Here is a 19922-nt window from a genome sequence, read left to right as displayed (position 1 = left end):
GGTTTTAGTGCAATATTATCAAAGTAAATAAAAATAATCAAGATGAAACTGAATTTTTAACAAATTATTATTATTTAGAATTTTTAGTAAATTCTAAAATATGTTTAGTTAAAATAATGATTAAAATAAAATAGTTAAAAATAAGAAACTAAAAAATGAAGAATAAATTCTAAAAATTATATTCATTTATAAGGTAAATGAGATAGTAATAATAATATGATATCAATAATTGAAACTGAAAATTTAGCTGCATTTATTCATAATAACTTATCGGTTTTTATAATATTATTCTTTAAAAATATGAAAATTTATTATTAATATTATATTTTTACGAACTTGATATTGATTTCTAATCTCGATGATTATATAGTTTCGGTTTTTCTTTGAAGAGGTTACTATATTATACTATTTTGTATATTTCGATATATTACATTGTACAATATAAATTTAAATTTGCAATATTTACAAGATTCTGATAAAATTTCTTATCTTAAAAATGAATCTAGAAGTAGAATTGTTCTATCACATTCAATTTTTAAAAAATATATTGCATAATTTTGGACAAAAATTAGATGATAAATTAGTAGATATAATTTTAATAGAGGAAAATTTCCTGTATATGAATATCAATATTCAATTTAATAATTTTGATTAATTATAAAAAATTATTGTATTTATTAAAAGAATTTATGTATGAATTTTGTATTTTTTGTCTAATATAAATTTTTTATACAGTTTAAAATTTTGTCGATGTTTATGAAGACAAAATCATTTAGAAATATTTAGAGAATGATTTTGAATTTGAAAATAGAATATAAGAAAATATACGACAGAAATGTTTGTACGACATTTTGTCGTCATGCGGATATTACTCATTTGCTTTGATTCAACAGTGCTGTAACTACGTATAATAGTACCCATTCAAAAATTATTCAATTTTTATATGAATTCGATTTTTTCATGTAATTTTGAATCATTCATAGATTTCTTTATAATTATCCTGTTTTTAAACAATTTCGAATATTAATAGTAATAAGAAACTACTTCCGAATGTTTATAAATAATAACATTTTATTTTAAATACTTACATATATATGTATTTTTATTTGATTTAAAAATATCAATCAAATAATTTTCTATATAAAATATCAAATATTTTAATTTTCAATATTAAAAATATCGATAATAAATATTAATTTCTATTTTTAAAAAAAAAGTCATTCTTATATCATATGTATATAATTAAAATTTTTATTTAATAGATATTTATAAAATTATCACAAATGTACATAAGTGTATTTAAGTATATTTTATCGAGTTCATCGATTTTTTTGAATATATTTGTACAACAAATTTTTGTGCGCATTTATGATTTGTCTTTTATAGCATTAGATATATATTTATGGGAGTGCATACAATTTTTCTGATAAAGTTTCTTAAATTGTGACAAAGAAAAGTGTCAAGTGATCGAGAAAAAGATATGTAACATATTAGTCAAAAGAAAAAAAAAAGAAAAAAAGAAATTGTTACAAATATTTCCATTATACATACTTTCAATTATGATTTAAATTAATCATTAACAATTATTAGTATTTAAAGTTGTGGTCGATTTCCATGAAGAAAAGTATATATTGCGTTCCTGAGTATAATGTTTGGAGTAAATGAAGTATCTCGAAGAGATTTATTTGTCATTGGACTAGTATATTTTCCACATAAAAACCATTCATTTATAGCTGCTTTCTCATATGTAAATCCATCTGAAATTAAGATGTTCGTTAAAATAATCATTTGTTAATAATTCTTAATTATAATTTTCATTTATATTACCAGAACATTGAACAGGTTCTTTCATTATTTCATGTGTAATAGGACATAAAAATTCGTGAGGTATTTCGGTATCGTCTATAGAAATTTCTATAGAATTATCATCTTCACGTTTCAACCAATACAATTGTGTTTTAAATGCTTCTACTGTCTGCAATTGTACGCGCAATTAGAATTACTATAAAATGAATAATAGAAAAAAATATAAGTTATTTTAAACTCTACCTCATCATCCAGTTCTATATCCAATTTTTTTATTAATTCATTTTCCGATAAAGAAAATAATTGACGTCCCGTTAAAGAAATCGCAGAAGCATTTTTAATTAACATTGATAAGCCTATTTCGTCTAACCATTTTAAGGTATCATCAATCTTCCAATCTATAACCTTTCGTGTAAATATTAAAAATTAATAATAATTAACATAATTTTTTATTATTAAAGAAAATATTATTTTATACAATATGTTTTAGATACCTTTTTTCTATTATACTTTAAATTATTCATTAATATATTTTGCGAAATTAATTGTTGAGGTATTTTCCAAATTAAGACAGTTTTATCTAGAGCACCTATATTTATGATTTGAAATAATTTATTTATATAAAAAAGAATTAATTAAAGGATGTACATTGAATAAAATAATATAATCCAAACCTGTAATAAAAAGGGATGTATCTTCCGAAAATGCACAAGCAGTTACAAGACTTTCGTGCTCTTCTAATACGTACAAACACACTCCAGAGTACTAAAATTATATATATAATTTTATAAATAATTGTAATAATTATGCAAAATAATTTTTCACATATCTGGATATTATTTTTCTCCTTTTTTTGTTATTGCCATTTTGATAAAGAATTATTATTTTTATTTTTTTATAAAAAATAAAAAGGAGATAATCTAAATATTATACTTACTATACTCCATATACGTGCAGTTCTATCGGTAGCTACGCTTCCTAAGATTTCGCTGTGAATTGGAGAAAATCGAACACAAGTTACATTGCCACCATGTCCAGTAAAAGTTTTTTTTTCTTTATATTGTATGTCATCGCCAATGCTTCCAATACTTCCTGTTGCAGTTACATTTCGTTTACCAATTGTTATTTGCCATAATTTAACCATTGAATCATTGCCACCAGTTGCTAGTAGATAAAAGTGTTTATCATTATTTATATTTATTCTTCCTGTAAATCAAGACAATATGATAAATTACGAAGAGCAGTTATACATAAACATCAATATTAATTCATAATATTTTATAACACCCACTATTATATATAAAATCTGATGATGGACTAAAGTCACAGCCTTGTACGCCTAAGTCATGAGCTTCTCCACAAATAATTAACGCCGCACAATTTTTATTATCCACAATGTCAAATAATCTCCAGGTACCTTCGTTACAAGCCGTGACTAAATAACAAGAATCAGGTGTAAAAGCAATCGCGTTTACTGCATCGGAGTGGCCTCTGAAAACACTGCATATAATAATAATTTGATGTGTAGTTTACTATTTATATATTTTATATTTTATGCAAAAATAACGTTTTCATTAATATTTATAACAACATATAAAAAAATAACATTGTATTTAATAAATTATTTGGATCCAATTTGTGATTCCAATTTATATTTATTCGATTTACAAAATTTTTCTAGCAATATTGTTGTTTTCATTATTATAATTTATAAATAAAATTAAAATTAAAATTATTCTAAATTAAAATAAAATAATATTATTTTCAATACTATTTTCTTTGCTTAAAAATTTAATGGCAAATACATATATTTGAAAGATCCGAATGAAACAGGTCTTTTTATGCATAATCCTTGAATAGAAGCATCAAGTTTGAATGTTATAAAATAATAAGCAATAATTCGTTTTTCAAGTTTGATGCTCTGATGTTTTAGATAAAAAGAGAAAAGATCCTTCTTTTCATCGGTGTCTACTAATTTTTATATCTAATTACATTACAAAATCAGAATTAAAAAATTTAAGTGACAGAAAAATCATGTTTTGAATCGAAAATCGAATCTCGAAATAATGAATATCTGAATATGAATCAATAAATTTTCGAGATCTCGATCCGAATCCAAAAAAATTCCGATCTATCTATAATTTATCAAATCTATAATTTTAAATACTTGTATATTTCTAAATGGAAAAGATAGAAAAAAAGATATGATTTTTCTATTTTAAGTACAAAAACTTGGAAATTATTCTCAGAAAGACATTAATGATTGATTGAAATGAAATTTGTAGATTTTAAGGGGTTTAAAGACAGAGAATGGATGTAAATAATCAGAAGATATTATCAGAAGAATTATTAAGAAATATTATGTCTTCAGAAATTTAATTTTATCTAGTAATTGGAAATTTGTAACGCTAATTTTGACATAAATTGCCAAAGTTGAGATTTCAATCATTGGTGTTATTCGGTCAAAATATTTTAAATATATACCAAAGTTCCTCCATATTATCCACATTCCATAACGTTGTCCTTTCATCATCTCCAGCAGTAGCAATTTTAGTACCATCCGGGGACCATCGACAAACGCGAATACCGGATCCCGAATTTACGAAAGAAGATTTTGCTTGACAGCCGTCCTATGAGAAATTAAGTAATAAAAGAGCATCACTAACAGTGAGTTTAATTTACAATTTACAAAGTTATATGAAACGGACCAAAGAAAAATTATATTTCGTTATTTTTCAAAATGTTTCATATTGTTATTTTAACGTTGATAATTTTTATTTAAATACATGTGGTATTACCTCAGTATTCCAGATAACAACAGTTCCATCTAAAGAACAGGAGGCAAGCATACGACCACAAGGACTAAATTCTACGTGATTTATGCTATATTTATGACCGTCTAATGGACTGTAAGATTTTTCTTGAAATTTCATGGTAATTTCGGAATCTGTTTCTTCTTCGCTTTCAATAGTCCAAATTCGTATTGATTTATCCCTATTACATATTTAATATAATTATTTAATGATATAGATTGGTTTAAAATCTGCCGATTTGGTTGAAATTTTGTAAATAACTTCATTTTATATAAAAACAACGTTTGCGAGAAGGATTTTTGGCGATTCGAAAGTTAAAACTCAAAATTTTGTGAAAAGTGTTCTATTATTTTAGTATCAACATCATCACTATATAATACACGCAGAATAAGATCATAATAATAATCATAATCAGTATTTATTTTAAGAGAAAAAATCTAAAAAATTTTAACAAATCGGGCATGATAAGTTTTCGGAAATTTTGATGATTATGTATATTTTAATAAAAAAAAGATAATATAGCAATGAAATTTGAATGAAAAGTTATTTTGTATATTATATATAATTCATATTTTTTATGTAATCCATATCGAAATAAATTATAAATTTTTTGAAATATTTTGGATTTTAATCGTTCTTTGTCTTTCTTTATCTGTTTTCTTCGTTGTTAGCAAAAATAAAACGAAGCTTAAATTTCGCATTGTTTGTGAATTAAATGAATATATGTATTTATGCATATATTTATACATGCTTACTACTTATCACGAATAGAAAATATTATATACGTATATTTATATATGTAGGATATTAATATATTCATAGAGAGCACTTTTAGAGAATCGATTTTACAAATTAAAATAAATATAAAAGTTGATACAGAAAAACGTCAATTATATTTATTAATTAGATTATAAATAATTTAAGTTCATGTTAAATGAAGCAAAGAAGGAAAAGTACAACAAAGACAGGATAATTTTTTCTTTCGATCTTGTTTCATTTAATGCAAATTTTAATTATTTATAATAAATCTTAATTTTTATATACCAACTTTCATATTTATTTTGATTTTTAGATCTTTCTACGAATATAACAACATTCTATATATATATTATATTATTATATAAACAAAATATAAGTTTTGCATATGTGCATGAACATTGGTAATTTAATCATGAATCATATAATAATTCCAACTAACCCAGATCCAGAAGCGATAAGATGATTTCCGTAAAAAGCTAGACTATTCACTACACCAGTGTGTTCTTCCAATCTTTGAATTAATCGAACATCATTAATAGATTCAACATTCTTCATTACAGTCTGTTCGTACTCAGTGTTCTGTATATAATGATAGAAAATTAATTTCGTTCCAGACGAATGCGATTACTTTAATACGATTGAAGTTAAATGAAAGCGTATATATTTACTTCTTCGTGATTATCTAAAAATAAAGCAGGCGTAAATCGTCGTACAAGTTCCGAATCAAGACTTAAGTTCCCTTTGAGATCCCAAATAATCACAGATTTATCGTTAGAGCCTTCAATGATAATAATATTAGAATGAGAAGCATATTCAATTGTATTATGTACATATACAATTAATTACCAGTTGCCAATAAATTTCCATCTCTAGAGAACGCACAGCACGCTACATATCTATTATGGCCTGATATTATCGTCATTACTTTTCCCGAATTCTAAAAATCATTATATTAACTTATTTTAGAATTTTAAAATATTGAAATTTTTTGATTATACAAAATCACAATGCGAACATCAACGTTTCCATGATTTAGATTATATTAGAGAACAAATGAAATATATATATACATATTTTATACCGTTTCCCAAATCACTGCTGTTTTGTCAAGACTACTGCTGGCAATGAACAATCCGTTTACGTTGAAACAAACACAAGTTAAAGCACTGCTGTGTTTTTCCATAATTCTGCAGAGATTTATATTGACAGAGGACGGTTGAGTTTCACATTTCGATTGTATTATAGTTATTTCCCATAGTTTCACATAATGATCATTACCACAAGTAACTAGTTGATATAATTTCGTGAGCGGATCGTTGCCTAAATATTAATCAAATTATAAATATATTAGTATATTAATGAGATTGTATAATTATTTATATTTTTCTAAAACACGTGTTGTAAAAATTTTTCATATATTACTTATAATCTTTTGAGAAGTTGAAAAATCACAAGAAATAACGCCTAGATCATGAGCGTCATCTACCCAGGCAAGAGCAGTGATCGTTTGATTATCGGAAAGGCACGAGTCGATGATGTCGGCGGTGGAGAATAATTTCAACACACCAAATGTACAAGTGGTAATCAACCAAGTAGAATCGGGTGAAAAACATACACTTTGTACAGCACCATCGTGTTTTTGAAAACATCTAAATTGCCGATAAAGATAAATTTCATTTATGTATAATCGTAATAAATAAATATCGCAACAATGTTGATAAAGAAAATACGAAATTTAACAAAATTGACCATTGAATTTTCGAACGAATGTTCGATTATATTAATAAGATTTACAATGGTTCTTGCCTAACTAAATTGCGTCGAACCAAATCCCAAAGACAAACTTGTCCATTATCTCCAGCAGTTGCAAGTAACGTTGAATCGGGTGAAAATCTACAAACTCTCACAGCTTCTCCACCCACTTGAACCATGGTATGAATTTTTGATCCTGTCTGAAAATACATGATATTTATATCTAATATCATCTTGATAATATGATAGATAGAACAAAACAATTAATAAAAACTTACTCGCAAATTCCAAAGTAACGTTGTACCATCTATACTGGCCGAAGCTAACATCGTTGATCGAGGACTCACTTTGACAGATGTAACTCCATACTTGTGTCCTTGCAATGGAGAAAAATATGCTTCTATGTATCCTGTGCCGGATCGCCATTGCCAAACTCTAACTCGTTTGTCTCTGGAAGAATATAGAAAGATTCGTCATTTATTTCGAAAAAAGTTTTTCTACATATTTACAAATCATGAATTTTTTATAACTTTCTTACCCGGATCCAGTTACTAATATGCAATCACCGGCAAAATCGACACTAGTTACATCATTAGTGTGAGATGTTAAAGTTTGTAGAATTTGTACATTTTCTATGATGGTGGTCATATTTGCACGTACTAATTTCGTTACTAATATTTTTCATGTACCTATTATCAGCGTTATAAGAATTATAGCAAACGCGATAATAAATGAAACTGTATAATAAATGAAACACGGAAAATAATCAAACGTAATAACTACATTTAGCACAAAATTCTATTCGCGCGGCGTAAAATATATTTTATCATTTAACTCTACATATTTTCGTCTTTAAAAGTTTTGAGTAATTTTAAACTATTGATACGTTTATTTAGATTCCTATGTTATAAGTGGACAAATTCCAGTAAATGTCAAATATCTTAAATGTCAAATTCCTATAAGCAATATCGTGAATAGAAAATATTCCGTAATTGTCAAATATTATATATAAGTTTAATAAACGTGGCTCTATTGGATAGGATATAGTCCAATTGTAATTGAATTAAACAAAAGACTATATATCTATTTCATATGATTCGATATATATGATAATAATAATTGTATATAAACGTGGCTCTATTGGATGCATATAGTCAAATCATGTAAAAATATTTTTTCGAAGGAAATAATTAAATAAATATAATATAGAAATATTTATGTTGAAAATTCACTTATATTAACAAAGAGAAATTGCGAACATTAATGCAATTTTAATTCGAATAATTCGAAAGATAAGTTCATCGAAAATGTGAAAACGTAATATCTTGAACACTTACTTTCCAAGGAAGATTTATTTCGTTTAATTATTAACATGTAAGTTCATCGAAAATTGGCAAAACGTAATATCTGTGTGCATTTAATTTCCAAGGAAGATTTATTTCGTTTAATTATTTGACACATGTCGTTTCTTTCAAGTGACAAAACTGAACTCGGCAAAATAAAGTTGTGTGTGCATTCCATAATAAAACGTCAACGCATGTCTGTTACACTTTTATATGAATTTTATAAATAGCTTCTCTTAAGTAGCTTTTTTTAATAGAAAAGTCTGTTATATATATATACATACCAATATCAGATTTGTCTCTTCCAAAGTTATATTTTCTTTGAAGTTAGATCTCTAGTTTTTTATATATTTTAAATAAATTAAAAAATATCAGTTAAATATATTTTTAACATTTTTTATCTTTGATCATTATTATATGTATTTAGATTCATATAATATCATAATAATAAATCATTTTTAGATTTTTATCTTTGATCATTATTATATGTATTTAGATGTATATAATATCATAATAATCTTATATCATTTTATTCAGAAGAATGTTATATAATTATTTTATATTAAGAGAAACTAAATAACAATTACTCTAAAGATATAAAATATTTCTGAAAATTGAAAAATTATAATTTTTTTTTTGAAATTTTTAAAATTAAAGAGAAGTTACAATGATTTACACATTAAAATTTATAAGAAATAATTATTAAAGATTATAAACTTATAAAATTAAAGAAAAGTTACAATTTGTTGAAATATTATATAATACTACCCCATTATGACTCGTGTATATTAATGAATTAATTATTTATTGATGCATTATTGTAAAATATAATTTCCTAAAATGTATTTTGTATAATTGTAATTTATACTATTAAAGAAAAATAAATATTTATTATCAAAATAATAAAAATATTATATTTATGTATATTTTTTCAATCATAAAAAATATTAGTAATAAGCAAAAGTCATTTCATTCATTTTCAATGATTATATATTTAATAAAGCAAGATCTACAGCGTTTCGGATTATATTTATACTTTCCATTCTAATTTCTGCCAATTTATCGTTAATTACGAATAAAATCGAAATAATTTTTATCAAAAGCTAAATTTGATATATTTTTGTTATTAATTTATTAATACAATTAAATATAATAAATCTTGTATCAAATCTGCAACTTTTCTGTTGATAAATATTTGCAGTAGAATAATTACTATTATCATATAGAATATATATATTATTATATTACATAGAATATTTTTACATAATGTATAACGAATATATTTCAAAAGTCACAATTTTAATACAAAAAATAAAATTATGTATATTTAAAAATATTTAAATATTATTAATATTCATGTTTAATAAAACGAGTTAGTGATTACACATGATATATTGTTTAAATAATAATAAAAAACAGATGTCCTATAACGATTTATTGATGAAATTGTAGATAATATAGATTTTTAATTTTAATTGTTCTGTCGTATGCATTTTAAATGAAATATTAATTACTAATTAAATTTTTATTTATTGAAATTAAATTTGATTTATATTTTTTTCAATATTTGAAAATTATTTTAATTTAGTTTTTGAATGATTTGCAAACTATGTAGTTTTAAATTAATATTAAATTCTATTTAAATATTCACATTATTCAAATTTTTAATATGAATTCCTTAAGTTAAAATCGTGATTTTTGGAATCTATTCACTAATTCTATCAATTTGTATAATCTTTCACATTTTTTTTTTCGAGAAAATAAAATTTTACCTTATTATATAAGATTTTAAAAAATTTTTAAGTTTTAAATCAGATTTGAAGTGATTCAAATTTGGTATTTTATAGAATCTAAATAATTCAAAGCTTTTCAAATCTCTCTTTCAGTTATAAAATTTAATTTGTTTCTTTAAAAAATGCTTAAATTTGTCATATACTATTATCAATTATTAACAAAATACACTTATTTTTAATCTTTTTAATCTGTAGTACAATAAGATTTATCATACTGATTATAAAGAAAACTGAAGATAGATCAATATAGTGAATTTTATATGTAATCTACGTGCATTGTGCGTGAATAATGTATAAAAATGAATTATAAATAAATTTATTATTTATTACTAAAAAATTAAGAATTCGTATATTTATATTCACTATGAAATTTATACAATATAGTTAATTATATAAAGAACAAAGATAGTCAGATGAAAAAACTTAGTTAATCAATAAAAGTTTTTTAACTTACAAAAAATTAATTTGTTATGTTTTATTTTTTCTTTATATATACTTTTATTTTAAAGTAAACAATTTATTCTAATAGATCAATCATTATTGTTATAAATCATATATTATTTGATTTTTATAAATTATTTATATAAATTATTTTTTATCTAGATTTTGAAAGTTTAAAATTACAAAATTAGTAGAAAGGTTCAAGTTTTAAAAAAATCAAAATTTTTTTGTCAAATGATTTCGAAATTTCAAAATTTCAAATCTTATATAATGAGATTTTCATTATTATAGCAAAGAATTATTTGAGAATTTCATGGCGCATGTTTATTGATAATCCCGCATGTTAGGTGAAGAAATACAAATGGTTGATTTCAAATAAAGTGACAAATATTGTTATTTTATCTTCGTATTAATCATTTTATGATATTATTTTAAAAAGAAACATATACAATTATTTAAGAGTGAGTATAATTTTTAATATAATATATAAAAATATAAATTTCTATCAAAAATTTTAAATAACTCAAGATATAATAATTTAAAGGAATTTTTCGGAAAATTTTACTATGAAAATATCAGTATTATTATATCTATAATATATTATTATTATTTATTGATATTAATTTAGAATTATTAATTTAATTATTATTAATATTCAAGTAAAAATTTATTGAATATTAAAGTAAAATATTAGAGGTTATGATATTATAATATAAATTTTATATATATATTTTATATATATATAAATTTTAAGATATATAATATCTTAAAAAAATATTTTTTAATTTAAAACATAATTTAAAAATTTTTATATTTATATATTTATGTATATATTTAGCATATAATCATTTTTTTTGTTACTTATTCTTATAAGTGAGTGTAATATCTAGACAGATGCCAAGTGTTAAAGATGAATCTGAAGCAGAAGGAGAAGAAATGTCTCATGATAGCAATGAAAGTAATCAAAGTTCTGCGTCATGTGATAGTAGTGCAGAACACAGTGATAGTGATGATTCTTCAGAAATGGATGAAGATGAATGTGAAAGACGACGTAATGAATGTATGGAAAACTTAGTAGATTTAGAAAGACAATTTACACTTCTCAAAGAGCAGTAAGTATTTTCATATGATACAATTTTGAAAAATATAATTATAAAAAAATTTAATATGTATAACTTTTAAAAATAATTTTAGACTTTATCGTGAAAGAATTACTCAAGTAGATACAAAATTAGGTGAAGTTCGAGTTGGAAAATCTGAAGAATATTTAATACCATTAGAACGATTAAAAGAAAATATGAAAACTAAGACAGAAGTAGCTGGAATATTAAAACAATATAGATTACAAAATATACAGAATAAATTTTTAGCAGAAGAACAAGCTGCATTGCAAAATTTTGAAAGTGAAAAAGAATTAATTTGGGATTGCATTCATAATGATTTACAAGAAAAAATTCGTAGATTAGAAGAAGATAGAAATAATGTTGACATTCATGCAGATTTATGGTTAAATTCTAATGGTAGAAGACGCAGAAATCACACTGAAAGAAGAAGAGCTGTTTCTGTTGCTGGGCCTTATATTGTTTATATGCTTAATGATGCAGACATTCTTGAAGATTGGGCATTGATAAAAAAAAGTTTAAGCAGTCGAAAAACTGAAATAATATAATGATACATCCATTGAATTCATACATTCATAATAATACATCCATATAAATTCCTTTTTAAAAAATATAGCAATCTTAATGATGTTAATGTATCGTTCTTTTATAGATATATAAGATGTATAAAAGATATTAGAACGATCATTATCTTCATTTATTGGCACTTCTCTTACATTTATAATGCATATATAAAGTGCCTTTCTATCAAACATTTTGATCTCTATAGATTTTAGTTGATAAAATTATTTTAGTTGAAAATACTGGTGCAAATAGAATAATGGAAAAATTTTATGACAAAGTATCTTTGTCTTTGAAAGCACAATTCATGATAGACTAACAAAATATTAATTAATTGTAAAAATAATTGTTAAATATTTTTTACGAATATAATATTTTGTTATAAAATCAATTTAATGTAAAAATTTATTTAAATAATTTTAAGCTTATTTATAATGAATTCTGTAAAATATGTTTCTTGAAAATCATAAGTATAAATTTTAACTTTTAATATTATAATTTTTAATCTAGGATATATTTGTAAAATTATAAGTAAAAAAATTAATTTAATTTTTATCGATTTGTCATACATGTACAAACTGTAATATATTTGAATATATTTCATATTTTTGAATAAACTTAAAAAAAATAATGTTTAGTAAATATTTGTATATCTTTTATGAATACAAATTTTTGATATTTATATAATCACATACATTTTCTATCTATATATATATATTTAAAACCTAAATATTTTAATAATAAAAATTTCATTTTAACAATAAAAATATTTTTAATATTATGAAGCAATTAATTTATATTAAAATGTTTTCAAAAATAAATTAAATTTACAAAATATTTTTAATAATTAATTTGCTGTATAATTAATATATTTACATAAAAATAATAATAAAGTATTCTAAACAATAAATATAATATTGATATATAATATTAAAATGATTATAAAAATGTAATTTGTTAATATATATATTAAAATATATATCATATATATATAAATATATAAAAGGAATAAATAGGGAATAAAAGGAATAAATATTTTGCCAAAAAAAGAAAAAAGATATTTTTAAATTTAATTATTATAAAATTATTTAAATTTAAATTGAAAAATATTATATAAATACATGCATATATTTAATATGAAAAAAAATTTTTTTTTAATTAATTAAAAAGAATTTATATAATTTTATATAAATACATAAAAATCTCTAAATTATTTTTTAGATAAAAAAAATTCAATGATTAAAACAGAATATCAAAGATATAAAAATACATTAAGAAATAAAATAAAATAAACACTTACATAATTTTAATTAAAAAATATAAAATGTAAATAATATATTAGTATATAATTATTATTATACACAAAATGATAATACACTAAATACACTAAATGCAATAAAATGAATATATTGCATAATTTTAACCAAAAAATGAACATCAGTTTAATATATATTAATCTAATAAATTAAAATTTTATTGAGATTATTAATTAAATTTTAATTTTCTCAGCATTATTACAATTAGCAAAAAAAAAAAATAGAAAAGTCATTTATAAAAATATTTATTATATAAATAATATCTCAAATTTTTTAAATAAAAATTATTAAAAAAAATATTTATTGTAAAAATATTAAAAATTTATGGAATTATAACAAATAATATATTATATTATATATAATTATATAATTATATTTAATATAATATATTATATTAAATTATTATATTAAAATAAATTTTAATAATGACTAATTAGAAATTAAATCTTATAAGATTAATTTATATTCATTAAAATAATTGAGAATTATAGTTACAATTTTTAAAATATTCTAGAAAATATTTAAAAACATAATTTATAATTATAATGAAATAATAATTTTATAATAAAATAATAATTATAAATTTAATAAAAATTATATTAAGATACATTAAACAAATAAATATTTAAATTATTTTTTTGAATGAATAATTTAATATAATCTTTTACTTATTTATTCTGTTTCAAATAAAAATAATTAATAAAATAATTATTTATTATATTTTAATAAAGAAAAAATATGAAAAATAATAGTAAAATTAATATATTATTATATTTTGAATAATATATTTGTTTTTTTCATTTATTTACTCTTTTTTTCAAAATAAATTAATTTATATACTTTTTATTTCAATTATTATATTTTATATCAATTATTATATTAATTTTATTTATTTTAAAAATATAATAAATATAAATAAAATTGATATTATTTTGATATAATTAAGTTAAAAAAAATATTTATTTTTAATTTAATATTTATGTGATTGTATCAAAATTGTATTAAAAAATATTAAATATATATTTATATAAATATACAGAACTTAGATTTTTTAATATTTATTTCATTTATTTTAATATTATTTTATAAATTCGCGCATTTGTATATAAATCGCCATTGAGAAAAACATGAATAATATAATATAAAGATAGTACTTATAATGAAACTTATATTCAATGTGTAGTAGATATAGAGCATATAATTTTTAATATTTAATAAGAAAATTTATATTTGATAAAAATTAAAATTTTTTTTTTTCAAATTTTATATAGATGTTATTTTTTTGTTAATAGTCGATTGAGGAATTTTAATTTTATCTTCGCGATTAAATACATACATGAAGGAATCAGAATCGATAAACGAACTACGTTTGTAATTTGAGGTCAATTGTAGGACAATATCATTCTACTTCGAACATTCTGAGAAGAGTGTAACGTTTTACGCTAGGTAAGCATTTTTTTTTTTTCACTTTTGTATTATATAGATATAAGAAATTATATCTTTTATTTGCTATATTAAGATTTAATGTTCATATTTTTTATAGTGTTTTGTTTTTTAATTCATAAAAAATAATATGTATTTGTAATTCGCATCGCGTGCACAAAAATTTAATTTTAAGATCATTATATATTACTCAAATATATTATAATCAATTAATAATAATTTTAAAAAATAACATTGAAATATATAACATTTTTAAATGAAGAAAATATTAACATCATTGTAAGTTCTTTAATTCTTAAATATTAAATTTCTTCCAGTAACCTTGTCAAGGTCAAAGATATATTTTTGAAGAAAAATTTATTACCGGTATTCTAATGTATTTTATCGAAATATTTAAAATATTTAAATTTAAAAACAATCTAATAATAAAGTTAAGAAAAAATAATTTATTTTTCAATATTATTAATTTGAAGGTTATAACATACATTTCTCCGACAAATATTTAAAACAAAATTTAAATTTAAAGACAATTTAATGAGTTAAGAAAAAAACAATTTTTTTAATATTATTAATTATTAAAATAATTTAGAAATAATAATATACTATATTATACTATATTTATATCGAATTATTTACATTAAATAAGTATTTTATTTATTTTGACTAATGTTATTATATATATTTCTGTTTCAGATTTCTAATAAATAAATATAGTACTACTACTCGCAGTACTACTCGCACGAGCAGAATGTCATCAACAATTAAATCTATAAAAGCACGTCAAATTTTTGACTCTCGTGGTAATCCTACTGTGGAGGTAAAATAATAAAAAAATGTATCACTTTAATATATTATATTATAATATTATTTATATATTATATATATAATTTTAAAGAAAATATGAATTATAATAAAAATTTATATAAATATTTATTATATAACTTTTATTTTTAGCATATGATTTTTAATATATTTATATATGAAAATTTACAATATATTTTTAATTTAATTGTGATTAAAAATAAAATGTTTTATTATTATTTTATTATTATTCTTTAATATATTTTATATCTTTATAATATATTTTTAGGTTGATCTTGTCACGGATGATGGACTTTTTAGATCTGAGGTACCATCAGGTGCTTCTACTGGTATTCATGAAGCTCTAGAACTTAGAGATAATGATAAATCTAAATATCATGGAAAGTCTGTTTTTAAAGCTATAAATAATATTAATAATACTATTGGACCAGAATTAATAAAGGTATTAAAAATTAATATTTTTTTTAATTAATTAATTAATAATTAATTGATAATTTAATAAAATTTATCAATTATTAAAATGATTTATTATTTATTATTATTATTAAATAATAATATTTAGACACTATATTAACTGAACAATATTTATTATTTAGTCAAACTTGGATATTACTTCACAATCTGATATTGATAGTTTTCTTTTGAAACTTGATGGTACACCAAACAAATCAAATCTTGGTGCAAATGCAATTCTGGGTGTTTCCTTGGCAGTTTGTAAAGCAGGAGCAGCAAAACGAAAAACACCATTATATAGGTAAATTATTTTTTAAACTTATATTTGATACTATAATTTGTAATATATTTTAAAAAAGTTATTTTAATATTATTTCATAATAAATTGATAATGTTATTATATTACTATCTATGAATTGTAAATATATTATTAAATATAATAATATAATATAATATGAAGTAAATATATTATTAAATATAATAATATAATATAATAATTTAGAATAATTAAATTTATTAAAATTATTTTTTTTATAAAATGAAACAAGAGTGAAATTTTTCTTTTATAAATATTTTTGATGTTTGAAAAAGAAAAAATATAATAAATAATTTTATGAATTATCCTGTAATTACAGATATATTGCAGATTTGGCAGGAAATAGCAATATTGTTTTACCAGTTCCAGCTTTTAATGTTATCAATGGTGGTTCGCATGCTGGAAACAAATTAGCAATGCAAGAATTCATGATTCTACCTACAGGTGCTTCTAGCTTTTCAGATGCCATGAAAATGGGTACTGAAATTTATCACCATTTGAAAAATGGTATTAAATCAAGATTTGGTCTTGATGCTACTTCTGTTGGTGATGAAGGTGGTTTTGCTCCAAATATTTTGGACAACAAAGAAGCTCTAAATTTGATCACAGATTCTATCAGAGTAAATATTTTATTATTTAAGAAAAATATATTTATATATACTTCAACATATTATATAATAATTTTAATAAATTTATATATATATATATATATATATATATATATATATTATATTCTCTAAGTTATAATTTGATATTATTTTTAATTTGATATTTTTTTGACAAATTTAAATTAATTTTTAATTATTATTATTATTATTTTAATTAATTTAGACTGCTGGATATGATGGAAAAGTTAAAATTGGTATGGATGTTGCTGCATCAGAATTTTACAAAAATGGAAAATATGATTTAAATTTTAAGAATGAAAGATCTGATCCAAGCACCTATTTGGATTCAGACTCCTTAAAAAATTTATACCTACAATTTATTAGAGACTATCCAATTGTTTCAATTGAAGATCCATTTGATCAAGATGACTGGAGTTCATGGACAACATTGACATCTTCTACTGATATTCAAATTGTGGGTGATGATGTTACTGTCACAAATCCTAATAGGTAAAATTAAAATTTTTTATAATAAATTTAATAATATAATTTTTAATTTTTTTATAATTTGAAATTTAATAATAAAATTATATAACCAATTATAATATTTATTTAATTCTTATATTTATAAATGATAACAAATATGTAAATAATAAAAATAATATATTTTATCAAATTTATTCTACATTACAGGATCAAAATGGCTATTGATAAAAAAGCTTGCAATTGTTTGTTATTGAAAGTCAACCAAATAGGTACTGTTACAGAATCAATCAATGCTCATAAACTTGCTAAGAGTGCTGGATGGGGCACAATGGTTTCTCATCGTTCAGGAGAAACAGAAGATACATTTATTGCTGATTTAGTTGTTGGTTTATCGACTGGCCAAATTAAAACGGGTGCGCCTTGCCGTTCAGAACGTTTGGCAAAGTACAATCAAATTCTTCGTATTGAAGAAGAATTAGGTTCTTCTGCCAGATATGCAGGAACTAAGTTCCGTAATCCTCAGGCTTAAGATATATTATATCTTTTTATTAATGAAGTTTTAGTTGTTATATTTACTGCAAAATAAGTTGAATATATACTTTTATAATTATTAACATTGTATTGAAATAATTTTGAAAACCATTACTGTTATTTAAAAGAGAAAAAGTTTTTCAATTATAGAGATAGAGAAATGAGGAAATCAAGGAATTTCTGTTAAAAGAAATATTATGAAAAATAAAAATGCAGATATTTATTTTAATGTACCGTTTATTAAATAATTATTATTTTAATAATTACTTAAATTTAATATTAATTATGATATTATATCATCAATTTATTAAATTATTTAAAATTACTTGTTGAGTAGTTTATTAAATCAGATTAAATAATATTAAAAATACAAAAAAATAAACTTGATATATAACAATTTAGAAGCACAAATTATAAATTAATAACATTTATGATTATAATTATTATGAATCAATATATATGTAATATATATATATATATATATAATATATATATATACATATCAATGATAATATATTATATATATATATGATAGTGAAAAATTTAATTCTAGTTTATCATTAATTATAACATTTATTTAAATATTTAAATAAAGTTAAAGTTATTTAAAAATTATTGTAAACTTTATTATCAAAATGTTTATAGTAAATAAAATAAATAAATAAATGATAATAGAAAAGAACAAGTAGAACATATTAAAAAAAAACATTTAAACATTAAGCGTTTTAATTCCTTACTATTTAATAAATTTATATATATATTTTTATTTATTATATAAAAAAACTTATTAAATACTAAAATATTCTATTTTAAATCTATATATATTATTTTTGTTAATCTTTAATTTTTTTTAATTTATAATTTTAACATTTGTTTTTACAAATCATATAAATTTATTTTTAATTAATTATATAATTTGATAATAAACTTTTAGAAAATATTGTAAATTAGCATATATAAAAAAATTAAAATATATTAAATTATATTAAATATTAATTTTAAACGTATATATTATATTATTCTTTTATATGAATTATTTAGATATTTATATATAATAAGATTCATTGACATGTTAGATTATGACATGTATAGAATATTATAATTTTATAAACTATACATATAAATTCAATAATTTTCAAATGACAAATATATTTAAAAAAAATTATAATTATTATATAATAAAAGTAATTACAATATGATATAAAGAATATAAATAAAATTGCAATAAAAAAATTCACTTTCAAGTAATTTTTATATTACTTTTGTAAATTTATTATTAGTGAATTTTTGAAATTTTTTCAATTAACTTATATATGTAGTAAATATATAATAGTAATAATAATAAATATTATCAATATAATATAGTTCGATTTACATTATGTTTATATTTAATTAAAAAAATCTCAATATTTGATATTATTTTCATAAAAACGAAAATTAAATAAATATTGTATGGTTATATTTTTTCTCACTACATTCTTTTAAAGTGTGAGATCTCTTTTTTTATTATTATATCTATTTCTGTTTCGTTATCTTTCGAGATTAGATATCAAGCTAT

General features: G+C 20.5%; 3 protein-coding genes and 1 long non-coding RNA gene across 8 annotated transcripts; 3 read left to right on the top strand and 1 right to left on the bottom strand.

The window, feature by feature from the left end:
• Positions 1–1223: 1223 nt before the first annotated feature.
• On the bottom strand, positions 1224–8688 carry LOC108002671 (WD repeat, SAM and U-box domain-containing protein 1). Of its 3 annotated transcripts, none has more exons than XM_062083496.1 (18): positions 8552–8688; positions 7669–7819; positions 7409–7580; positions 7185–7330; positions 6801–7027; positions 6460–6698; positions 6225–6315; positions 6047–6156; positions 5818–5957; positions 4605–4800; positions 4291–4436; positions 3098–3306; positions 2744–3012; positions 2481–2571; positions 2301–2395; positions 2050–2211; positions 1828–1975; positions 1224–1757 (listed from the first exon to the last, which is right to left on the bottom strand). In XM_062083496.1, the coding sequence occupies exons 2-18, from the start codon at positions 7776–7778 to the stop codon at positions 1594–1596; spliced, it is 2715 nt and encodes a 904-aa protein (XP_061939480.1). In that variant the 5' UTR covers positions 7779–7819; positions 8552–8688; the 3' UTR covers positions 1224–1593. The 3 variants fall into 3 exon arrangements, with proteins under 3 accessions (XP_061939480.1, XP_016919967.1, XP_016919968.1); XM_017064478.3 differs by lacking the exon at positions 8552–8688 and adding an exon at positions 8468–8499; XM_017064479.3 differs by lacking the exons at positions 7669–7819; positions 8552–8688 and adding an exon at positions 8468–8499.
• LOC114578129 (uncharacterized) lies at positions 4344–5144 on the top strand. The gene is made up of 2 exons (XR_003698785.2): positions 4344–4473; positions 4610–5144. It is a non-coding gene; the product is annotated as an uncharacterized LOC114578129 (long non-coding RNA).
• Positions 8689–10882: 2194 nt separating the features above from the next.
• On the top strand, positions 10883–13031 carry LOC108002620 (breast cancer metastasis-suppressor 1-like protein). Of its 2 annotated transcripts, none has more exons than XM_017064400.3 (3): positions 10883–11168; positions 11582–11819; positions 11902–13031. In XM_017064400.3, coding segments are annotated over exons 1-3 (714 nt in total). In that variant the 5' UTR covers positions 10883–11167; the 3' UTR covers positions 12377–13031. The 2 variants fall into 2 exon arrangements, with proteins under 2 accessions (XP_016919889.1, XP_016919890.1); XM_017064401.3 differs by having other exon boundaries at positions 11006–11168; positions 11598–11819.
• Positions 13032–14956: 1925 nt separating this feature from the next.
• LOC108002642 (enolase) lies at positions 14957–18593 on the top strand. 2 transcript variants are annotated; one of them, XM_062083495.1, is made up of 7 exons: positions 14957–15151; positions 15842–15965; positions 16239–16412; positions 16567–16724; positions 17059–17359; positions 17571–17857; positions 18041–18593. In XM_062083495.1, the coding sequence occupies exons 2-7, from the start codon at positions 15897–15899 to the stop codon at positions 18360–18362; spliced, it is 1311 nt and encodes a 436-aa protein (XP_061939479.1). In that variant the 5' UTR covers positions 14957–15151; positions 15842–15896; the 3' UTR covers positions 18363–18593. The 2 variants fall into 2 exon arrangements, with proteins under 2 accessions (XP_061939479.1, XP_061939478.1); XM_062083494.1 differs by lacking the exon at positions 14957–15151 and adding an exon at positions 15164–15427.
• Positions 18594–19922: the final 1329 nt, after the last annotated feature.

Source organism: Apis cerana, linkage group LG13, assembly GCF_029169275.1.
Source record: "Apis cerana isolate GH-2021 linkage group LG13, AcerK_1.0, whole genome shotgun sequence".
In the NCBI taxonomy this organism is placed as follows: domain Eukaryota; kingdom Metazoa; phylum Arthropoda; class Insecta; order Hymenoptera; family Apidae; genus Apis; species Apis cerana.
This window is presented reverse-complemented; position numbering and strand designations above follow the sequence as displayed.

Excerpts from the sequence above, each read along its gene's own strand:
- LOC108002642 (XM_062083494.1), top strand. The coding sequence starts at position 15,405 with ATGAAGAAAATATTAACATCATT. Across the intron at positions 16,413-16,566 it reads TTGGACCAGAATTAATAAAG|TCAAACTTGGATATTACTTC; the intron begins GTATTAAAAATT and ends TTTATTATTTAG. Across the intron at positions 17,858-18,040 it reads ACTGTCACAAATCCTAATAG|GATCAAAATGGCTATTGATA; the intron begins GTAAAATTAAAA and ends TCTACATTACAG.
- LOC108002671 (XM_062083496.1), bottom strand. The coding sequence starts at position 7,778 with ATGACCACCATCATAGAAAATGTACAAATTCTACAAACTTTAACATCT. Across the intron at positions 4,801-5,817 it reads CTTATCGCTTCTGGATCTGG|GGATAAATCAATACGAATTT; the intron begins GTTAGTTGGAAT and ends AATATGTAATAG. Across the intron at positions 2,572-2,743 it reads CTGCACGTATATGGAGTATA|TACTCTGGAGTGTGTTTGTA; the intron begins GTAAGTATAATA and ends ATATAATTTTAG.
- LOC108002620 (XM_017064400.3), top strand. Across the intron at positions 11,820-11,901 it reads TTTACACTTCTCAAAGAGCA|ACTTTATCGTGAAAGAATTA; the intron begins GTAAGTATTTTC and ends AAATAATTTTAG.